Source organism: Lynx rufus, unplaced genomic scaffold (genome assembly GCF_022079265.1).
Source record: "Lynx rufus isolate CCGP_SWC_20201006 ecotype Redwood Valley unplaced genomic scaffold, mLynRuf1.p SCAF_8, whole genome shotgun sequence".
NCBI lineage: Eukaryota > Metazoa > Chordata > Mammalia > Carnivora > Felidae > Lynx > Lynx rufus.
The window spans coordinates 55,448,857-55,459,307 of record NW_025814896.1 but is presented as its reverse complement, the minus strand read 5'-3'; the positions used below and the strand labels follow the sequence as shown (position 1 = coordinate 55,459,307).

General features: G+C 48.9%; 1 protein-coding gene across 1 annotated transcript; it reads left to right on the top strand.

The window, feature by feature from the left end:
- The first annotated feature begins 4,816 nt into the window (after positions 1-4,816).
- On the top strand, positions 4,817-6,103 carry GPR45 (G protein-coupled receptor 45). The gene has a single exon (XM_047067836.1). It carries the CDS (start codon positions 4,817-4,819, stop codon positions 6,101-6,103), a length of 1,287 nt encoding a protein of 428 aa, XP_046923792.1.
- Positions 6,104-10,451: the final 4,348 nt, after the last annotated feature.

Below are 10,451 nucleotides of genomic sequence, written 5' to 3'. Positions count from 1 at the left end.
TGGGGTGGTTGAAGGAGCTTGAGGAAACATTGCAGTAAGGTCAGTGTGTGGATGGCAGCATTTCCTTTTTGCTCAGGGTCAAAAGCACCTTCTGTCCTTTGCACGGACTCAGCTCATTGAGGATATCATCAGTGTGCTTCTGCTCACCCCAGAGCACACAGTCAATGCACAGGCTGGTTGTCCTTTCCTTGGCTTGTTTATCTTCCAACACCTGCATGACCTCCCCATTCTAGAATGAGATGGTTTGGATAGGATCTATAATAAGTACCTCAAATCGGTTCTGTTCCCAGCTTGCTTCTTTCTCGGCTTATCATTCACACCATGGCTCCCGTTCCTCAGAGTGAAAACCACCAGAGCGATGGCGAGTGCTGTTTCAAATTAAAAAAAATCAGTAGTAGAACACTCCTCGTTCACTTGTTACCTGTTACTTTGATCTTTAACTTGCTGGTAAAAGTGCTGTTGATTGGGATATTAATAACAAGGCTGTGACCGAAATGCTAAATTATCCTTATTTTTTTAATATTTATTTTATTCTATGTCCTTAGAAAGAGAGAGCGTGCAAGAGTGCCAGTGGGGGAGGGGGGCAGAGGGAGAGAGAATCTTAAGCAGTTTCCACGCTCAGCACGAAGCCCGATGTGGGGCTCGATCTCACGACCCTGAAATCATGACCTGAGCAGAAATCGAGAGTTTTGGTTGCGGTGGATTGTACATCACCACTCCCTTCAGTTTGAGATACAGGTGTCCCCCACTAGCTGGAAGTACAGTGTTCCCATGAAACCTTTCATAAGCGGAAATGCTGTCCAGAGAAGAAGCAATTATTTGTAGTTTCTATGGGAACAACTTTGCGGTGTTCCCAGACCTTAAAGATAACCGCTGTTGGGCTTTTCGGATACCTGAGGACACATCTTGCTGGCGGATGCACAGAATAAATGGAGATAAGGCTCAGATGCTCACAGACACAGGTCAGAGCTCTGGCGGTGTGATGCTGAGATGCTGAGGGTAGCTCCGGAGAATAGGGTCCAGTGTGCACTACCTCTGGGGTGACTCTCTAGAAAACCAATGAAAACAACAGTGAATGCTGTTGTCGCTTTTGGCTTGTTTTGGTAAAAGCAAACTCCTCTTCAGGGCGCCTGGGTGGCGCAGTCGGTTAAGCGTCCGACTTCAGCCAGGTCACGATCTCGCGGTCCGGGAGTTCGAGCCCCGCGTCAGGCTCTGGGCTGATGGCTCGGAGCCTGGAGCCTGTTTCCGATTCTGTGTCTCCCTCTCTCTCTGCCCCTCCCCTGCTCACGCTCTGTCTCTCTCTGTCTCAAAAATAAATAAAAACATTAAAAAAAATTTTTTTTAAAGAAAAGAGGTACTCAGTGGGGAAAGGATAGTCTCCAATAAACATGCTGGGAAAGCTGGATATTCACAAACAAAAGAATCAAATTGGACCCCCATGGCACACCACTCACAAAAAATTAACCAGAAATGGATTAAAGACTTAAATGTAAGACCCCAAACTACTAGAAGAAAACATAAGAAAATGGCTCCTTGACATTGGTCTTGGCAATGATTTTTTGGATATGACACCAACAAGCGACACAAAGCAAAAAGAAACGTGTGGGACCCTGCATCAAACTAAAAAGCTTCTGCACAGGAAAGGAAACAATCGGCAAAATGAAAAGGCAACCAGCAGAATGGGAGAAAATATTTGCAAACCGTGTGTCTGATAAGGGGTTAATATGAAAAATGTGTAAAGAACTCATACAACCCAAGAGCAAAAAAAACAATCGGATGGAAAAAAAAATAGGCAAAGGACTTGATTATACCTTTTCCAAAAGAAGACATACAAATGGCCAACAGGTACACGAAAGCAAAAAGCTAAAAACGCAATGAAACTACAGGAGTAAATATTGATAGACATATGGAAATACAACTTTAGTTGGAAACCTGTCAGGAACTGAGGTAGATTTCCCTGTGTTTGTTTCCTTATACACACACATATGTAACCTTTCTCCACCTCCTAATAGCTACTTACTCTTAGTTTCTGTTTCCTGGTAGCTTTGGTTTGCCAGGACCCCTTGTTATCTATCAGGGTGCAGATAGGCAAGAGATCAAGGGATTCTTGTCAAAGGAGAGGCCAGGTTAAGGGAAACCCAGGAGGGCTGGAGAAGTATCCTGGGCTAGCAGCCGTGGGAAGCCCAGTCACCCCTAAACCTACAGGTTGAGGCAGGGAACAGCAGGGAACCTGCAGAGAGGGCTGGGCTGTAGGAGAGGCTGCCTGGAGAGGCTGAGAGCTTTGGAGAAGAATAAACCACTGTCAACCACAACCCGGTAGAAGGGAGCCAGAGCAAGAAAGACCGTCCGTCCCTCCCCTCATACCAGAGGCCAAGGGAGCCCAGTCTCCCAGGCAGAGGTAGGGGAGAGAGTGGCCAGGAACTCTAGAGATGCAATGGTAGAATATCCACCATACCCTTGAGGCCTTAAGGTTTCTTTCTGTGTATTCTTTTGTTACATCCCTCTGGGCAGTTGCTTTAGTGACCCACTATTTCTTAGGTCACATTTCCCGCTGAGCGAGTGAGAGCATTTCAGCTCTGCCATCAGTGGCCAGGCTCTGGGTTAGCTGCCCTTGGGTCATCTGCCCAGTCCAATCAGCTATATAAGCACACCTCGAAGCTATTGCAGGTTACGTTTCAGACCGCTGCAATAAAGTGAATATCGAAGCAAAGTGAGTCAAATGACTTTTTTGGTTTCCTGGCATATTATAATTTCCTGTAAGCATATTAAAGTCATGCTTACACTAAACTGTAACCTCTTAAGTATGCAATAGCATTATATCTGAAAAAAACTATGTACATGCCTTAATTTAGCATAATTTAATTTATTGCTTTTATAAAAAAGGCTAGCCATAATCTGAGCTTTCAGTAATTTACAATCTTTTTGCTGGTGGAGGGTCTCGTCTCCATGTTGATGGCTGCTGGCTGATCAGGGTGGTGGTTGCTGAAGGTTGGGGTGGCTGTGGCAATGTCTTTTTTTTTCCCCCTCCTCTTGTCCCCCACCACTGCCATGCTGGCCACTGTAGAAATTTCTTAAAATAAGACAAAGATGAAGTTTGCCACATTGATGGACTCTCTCTCACGAACAATTTCTCTGGAGCATGTGATGCTTTTTGGTAGCAGTTTACCCACAGTAGAACTTCTTTCAAAATTGGAGTCAATCGTCTCAAACCCTGCCTCTGGTGTATCTACTAAGTTCATATAATATTCCCAATCTTTAGTTGGCATTTCAAAAATCCCCACTGCGTCTTCACCAGGAGTAGATTCCATCTCAAGAAATCACTTTCTTTGCTCATCCGTAAGAAGCAACTCCTCACCCATTAAAGTTTTATCATGAGGTCGCAGCAATTCAAACACAGTAATAATGAAAACGTTGGAAATGTTGCAAGAATTACCAAAATGTGACACAGAGACACAAAGTGAGCAAATGCTGTTGGAAAAATGGTGCCGATAGACTCGTCCCACACACGGTTGCCCCGCACCTTTGATTTGCAAACAAACAAAACGGCAGTGATCTGCAAAGTGCAGTAAAGGGAAGTGCCGTGAAACAAGGCATGCCTGTATTGGAAATGGTGAGGAGTGAGGGAACGGGAAACGTACTATAAGCATCCTTGCTCTGGGTAGAGCCACGTCACTTGTTGGCAGGTATACGACAGATTCAGGTGCACCCACAGGTATTACCTATAAATGAAGCAATAGCCAATTGTAACATTGTAATTGGTTTCCCTCAGGGCTGTGGGTGATCGAATGCCAACTGGGATCCAGGCGTGGTAAAAATCACTTCATGGGTATTCTCCCAATCTTTGCAGCTCCTCTGTAGGGGCCTGATTATTACTCCTATGTTACAGATGAGGAGGTCTTATCAGCCGAGGTCAAGCAGAGGTTAACTTACCAGAGGGTGCCAGAAAGTAGCAGAGGCAGGCTTTACCCCGCCCAGGCAATCTGACTCCATTCCTGAGCTACCGAACACCGTTCTGACCACACCTATGAGAAATGAAATAAAACTGAATGTTGTCTTTGAAAAGAGCTTATCTTCAGGGAGAGTTTCCTCCTTCCCATCGGCAGTTCCAAAAGTAATCCTCGGCAGCAGTACAGTTATCTAAGATATTAGCATTAGGGGAAAGCGGGTGAAGGGCATCTGAGAGCTCCCTGGATTTTTTTCTAACAACTATATGTGAATCTACATTTCTCTCATAATAGGGTCAAACAAATATCATAGTAGCAGCATCAACTACCATTTATTCGTTAATTTCCATTCGACATTGGGCATCTTCTCTGTGCCAGGCACCGTTCTTTCTCTGCTGGGAATATAGCGGAGAACAACACACACACACACACACACACACACACACACACACACCCCTGCCCTCATGAAGCTGGCATTCTAATGGAAGCTGGCCTGTGCAAAGCTCATTTGGTCAGGTTCCTTATCATAAAAGTTATTAAATGCATGCTCATCACAGAAATATTGGCTAACGCTGGATTCACGTCCTTATCCCCATAAAGTAGGTCTGATTAGATTTCCCTAGGCTACTTGACAAGACTCATAATATTTGTGAATACCAAGCCTTGTCCTGAATGGCAAATCAACGAGCCGTTCTTTCTCTCCATTCTGTTTAGAATACTTGTAAAATCTAAACACTGCTCTATTCAAAACGTGCTTGGAAAGTCTCACTCCCTTCTCTCCCCTGCTCGTCTTTGCTCTAGGCTACAGAGAGCATCCAAGTAGGAGGCTGCAGACACAGTCGGCTGTCATGCAGATGATGAGGCTGTGATTGATGAATTGCAAATCCTGGCTAGTGCTCCCAAAGAAAACGGCTCTCTCTACCATTCCAGTATCCTCCAGCTCCAAGACATGCAACCCGCAGACAGGAAATGGCAGCCACCAAAGCGCTGAGGGGAGCCCTTCCAGTCGTTTCTGTCCCGGCTCCAAGTTTTTTCCCATGATGGCCTGCAACAGCTCCACCGTCGAGACCTACCAATACTTGCTGCTGAACGGGAGCAATGTGTCCGACTCCGGGGCCACCCCACCACCCGCCCCCCTCAGGATATCCTTGGCAATAATCATGATGCTTATGATCGTGGTGGGGTTCCTGGGCAATGCTGTCGTCTGCATCATCGTGTATCAGAGGCCAGCCATGCGCTCCGCCATCAACCTGCTGCTGGCCACGCTGGCCTTCTCCGACATCATGCTGTCCTTATGCTGCATGCCCTTCACGGCCGTCACCCTGATCACGGTCCACTGGCGCTTTGGGGATTACTTCTGCCGGCTCTCCGCCACCCTTTACTGGTTTTTTGTCCTGGAGGGCGTGGCCATCCTGCTCATCATCAGCGTGGACCGCTTTCTCATCATCGTCCAACGCCAGGACAGGCTGAACCCGCGGCGGGCCAAGAGGATCATCGCCGTCTCCTGGGCGCTGTCGTTCTGCATCTCGGCCCCCTCGCTGGCAGGCCGGACGTTCGTGGAGGTGCCCGCGCGGGCTCCCCAGTGCGTGCTGGGCTACACGGAGTTCGCGGCGGAGCGCGCCTACGTGGTGGCGCTGGTGGTGGCCGTGTTCTTCGTGCCCTTCAGCGTCATGCTGTGCTCCTACCTGTGCATCCTGCACACCGTGCGCAAGAACGCCATCCGCGTGCACAACCAGTCCGACAGCCTGGACCTCAGACAGCTCACCAGGGCCGGCCTGCGGCGGCGGCAGCGGCAGCAGCAGGTCAGCTTGGACTTGAGCTTCAAGACCAAGGCCTGCACCACCATCCTGATCCTCTTTGTGGGCTTCTCGCTCTGCTGGCTGCCGCACTCGGTCTACAGCCTCCTGTCCGTGTTCAGCCGGGGGTTCTACTGCAGCTCCTCCTTCTACACCACCAGCGCCTGTGTCCTGTGGCTCAGCTACCTCAAGTCTGTCTTCAACCCCATCGTCTACTGCTGGAGAATCAAAAAATTCCGCGAGGCCTGCATAGAGTTGCTGCCCCAGACCGTCCAGATCCTCCCCAAAGTGCCTGAGCGGATCAGAAGGAGAATCCAGCCAAGCACCGTCTATGTGTGCAATGAAAACCAGTCTGCGGTTTAAGGGACGGGAGGGAGGAGCGCGCGGACGGTTCCAGGACCGAGCTCGGAGTCCTGGCACCTTGGCCCTAGCCAGCATTTCCGCTGGCCCTGTAAGCACAAAGGTACGCCTCTGTTACCAGATAAGCTGCTGCTTCGAGTTGGCAAGATGAATTATTTTTTTTTCTTGCTACAGGAGAGCAGTATGTGGGTCTGATAGAAACCGGAAGGTAGTTGGGACAAAGTGGGGATGGGATGGGCTGTGTGGGCAGGAAGTTAGGGAAGAGGAGGGGTCAGGGAGGAAGGCTCTGTCCAAAGGGCTCCCAGTACTCCTGCTGAAGAGAAACCCTGTGGTGCCATATTCTGACATGAGAAACCCAGTAGCTGTCATCTCACAGGTTAGCCCTCATTTTATTCGACGCCAGTATTCTTAACAGGTACTTATGTTTGTGGCAGGTGGGGAAACAAGCAAGGATCTCTGTGTTGGTTTTCTGTACATCTCTGATCATGCCGAAGCATCCTTTCTATAAACCAGAATCATGCTGGGAAGCAGAGTGAGCCCCTGTGCTAGTCAGTTCCCCAGTGTGACACATGGGAGGCCTCAGTGGCTTGAAGCCCAGAGAATGATCTGGGGCCGTTCAGCTGAGGGCTCGTGCACGTACCGAGCCCCTCCTACCTGGCCCAGCTCTGTCCCCTGTGCCCTGAAGCCCTTCACCCTCCCTGCCTGCCTGCCGTAACTGTGACTGTTCTCTCTCTTTCCCTCCACTGTTCCCCACCTCTCCCTTTGTTTTATCCCATCCATCCATCGCACAGGAAAAAAAAAAAAAAGAAAAGAAAGAAAGAAAGAAAGAAAACCACTCCTCCTGTAATTCATCTTTCAGCAAGTGTCTGTAGTGACTTGCTTTCAGTTTCAGAAGCAGTCAGTAGGCTTTGTTTACATGTTTCCTCTCAACTCCCTGAGGCTGCAGGTTTTGTGAGCTGCTACATGGACTTCAGCGCTGGGGCTGCCAGCAGGGGGCATCATACACACAGACCCAGTTCCCCACTGAGCTCTCCTCCTACCTCACTCAGAGCCGCCCGTCTGACTGCTGCAGTCTGGGCCACCTACCCCAACCTGGGGCTTCCCACCCCAGGCGGGCCTGGGAGCCCACGACTAAAGCTGCCTGGAGGGGGACCTTTCTGCTTGTGCCGCACACTTGGCCGCCGTGCACAGGGCCACCCATCGCTACCAGGAGCTTCCGATGTTGGCGGATGATTTTCAAGTTTAGGCAGGCCGCTGACTCCACTGAGGTCTCCTCAGAGTTTCAGATCCGAAGAGAACGGGAAGTTTAAGGAGAGATTCAGAAAATCTGATTCCGAGTCCAACTCTGCAGGGAACCAGTCACGCGAGCGTGTTCATTTTACCTCGCTTCTCTGGGTCTCAGTGTCCCCATTTGCCAAGTGAGGAAGGAAGTCTAGATGATCTCCAGTGCCCCTCTCTCAGATTCCAAATGTATATGTTTTCTACTCAGAGTCACCAGATCCCCTGCATTTATTAAGTGCCTACTGGATGCAAGGCACTGTGGGGGGGGGGGTTAGTGATGAATATGGCATGGGCTATGAGCAGAAGCAGCTGTCCAATTTATTTTAGGATGACGGTGACTCCCAACTTGGCCTAACAGCACAGAAGCTCTCTTTGTGTCTCTTTTCTTATTTCCTTTCCCAGATTGTGTTAAGAGGGCAACTAATGCTCTCTTCCTGCGGTACTGATGACAGAGGCAAAGAAAGAGAACATCATTTACATTAATCTAAGCCTAGAGGAAGGTCTGTGAAGAAAATACCACTTCTTTCCCATCCACTCCCCATCCTTTTGTATTCAGACGAGACAGAGAGACGTAGAGACTGAAGTCTGGCAATCGGTGTGTGATTGATTGAGGTGGATCCCATCGATTCTGTGTCCCTAGTGCACCCAGTAAGGCCACGGTTTGCCTTCAGTTCCCACGAGGCAACTAGCGTGGCCTCCGTGGTGTCCAAAAACACAGACAGACCAGCCAGGGTAACAGGCCACTGGGCACCTCCCCTCTGGGGGGCATTTAAGAGAATGTTCTTGAGGAGCAAAAGAGAAATCACACACTGAATGAATGAAGGTATCGAAATTTATATCACTCAGTGTTATATGACGTATGCTGGACAGTAATATATGTTTTAAAATAATAATTTTGTATATATTTTAAATAAAGTATTACTGCTCTTTCGGTGTATAAGACTATGTCCTTACCAAAATTAGCACCAGGGCCATCAATAGTAAGCCACAAATCTGGTGTCTACACCTCGTAGGACAACTTCAGGAAATCTAGAACCTTGAAATTGCTAACCAAGCGCAAATGACTACAGGATATTAACCCGATAAGATGACAATGGGGAGACTATTTAAACAATGGGGGGGGTCACAACTGGAGCTCCCAACTAAAAATCATTCATGGCCCCACTAAGTAACTCCAGCTAATTAGTCTTCACCTCTGACTTCAGCCTGCCACCTTCAGAATTCTCCTCCACTTCAATGAGCCTTTAATGAACTTCGCTTTCCTAAAATAGTGCATAACTACCAAGTTCTTACATCTTTCCCTGAGGCTTGCGGTCAAGCCCTCTGTTGGCTTTTGGTTTATATCTTCTCTTTAGCCCTGGGGCACCTGACTTTTTTTCTGTGGGGCCTGGGCAGTGACTGTGGTAACAATGATCTCAGAAGTTCCTGGGGAGAGCCTAGCCTCAGACTGTCAAACTAATACTGACTACCTCTAAAAATCCAGTGCCTTCTTGTCTTGAATCTTGATTCCCTGTGGCTGGGGCGAAATAAAAGCAAAGTTTCGCTAGGACGTTCTGATAACCAAGCTGAGCAAGAAAAATCTAGATCAATTCCCACGTTGCTGCACTGAGCCCTGGGAACGTTTTCCCCAACATCATTTAGAGCACATGTTTTTTTTGGACTAAAACCCCCACCATGGTTAGTATTTCCTACATGGCTCTGTTTGCTTCAGCTGAGAGTGATGGATAAGGTATGGGCTGTGCCACAAAGCAGTGTGGCTCGGACCCTCGAAGTTGGGGGAATGCCCAGAGACCAGGCATTTGCTGTTATGGAAACGCATGGGCAGTGGCGTGCGGAGGGTGCGTGCTCTGGGATGGGACAGTCCAGACCCCAGGGCCACCTTGCTCTCCGTGGGATTCTGGGTAAGTCATGGAGCATTTTTGCACCTCAGCTTCCTCATCTCCTAAATGGCAGAACTACTCCAGCCAGGGGGCCTCCGTGAAGAATAAGTGAAATAATGTGTATAAAGGATCTAGCTCAGGGCCCGGTCCAGGGTAGAGGCTGAATGAACGGTGGCCATAATGATCACGGTTGTATTGCCAACTTGTTTTATGGCGAAGATTTGTTCTTTGGGGGCAAGCGTAGAAATTTGTTTCGGAGACTGGCTCTTCGGTCCAAATCCTAAGATTTCAGGGCTCAGCTGACAAGAACACAGCATGCAGCGAGGCCAGGAGCATGGGTTTGACTTCAAAGGGCAAATTTCTCAGTGGCCGGCACTGCACCATTTCATTCTACTGGAAGCTCTCCCTGGGCGGTGAGTTGGCCTCCCAGCACTGCTGGTGGAATGGGCTGGATGGGAGCGGGGGGGGGGGATGCACCCCCATTCCCGTGCCTGGGAAAGCATCCTAAGGTGCACATGCGGCTGTTCCGAGGGTGGTTCTGAGGTCTGCAGAGAGCAGAGTAGCATAGTTAGGACCACAGGGAGGCAGGAAGGAGAAAGGAAAATGGCTTTAAGACAATAACCTTGCTTCCCTTGGTCCCGGGCAGCTAGGTGAGACCTCCGCTTGTGGGGTTGCTCGGTTATGAGGTTCCTTGGATCCAGTTTCCCACTAACCCTCCAGGGCACTGTCCTTATCTTTGTGGTTGGTTTTGGCCGAAGCCAGGTTCGGGTTTGCCTCCTGAGGAGAGGAACAATGGCATAAGACACATCACACTCCCCTGATCTTTCCTGGCCAAGAGCCGAGTCACATGACCGCAGCCAGCTGCACAGCAGGCTGGGAAATGGAGTCCCTGCCTAGTGGGGAGAGAGGATGTGCCCAGCCACAGCTTTCTTAGCATGGAAGGGGAGAAGGATTTGGTGGATTCCCAGCAGTTTCTGCCAAAATATTGCACGATTTTGAAAAACAAGGGATCCTAGCACACATACAAATTCTGAAATCCTGAGCACAAATTTCATAAGTGAGCTTTGCTCATTGTAAAATAAAAACACCTCTACTGCATCAACCCAACAGTGGTGTCTCTGCACCTCTAGCCGTCAACATAAAGGGACCTACATCCACAGAGAAAACCTGCATGCATTTATGCCTGTGCC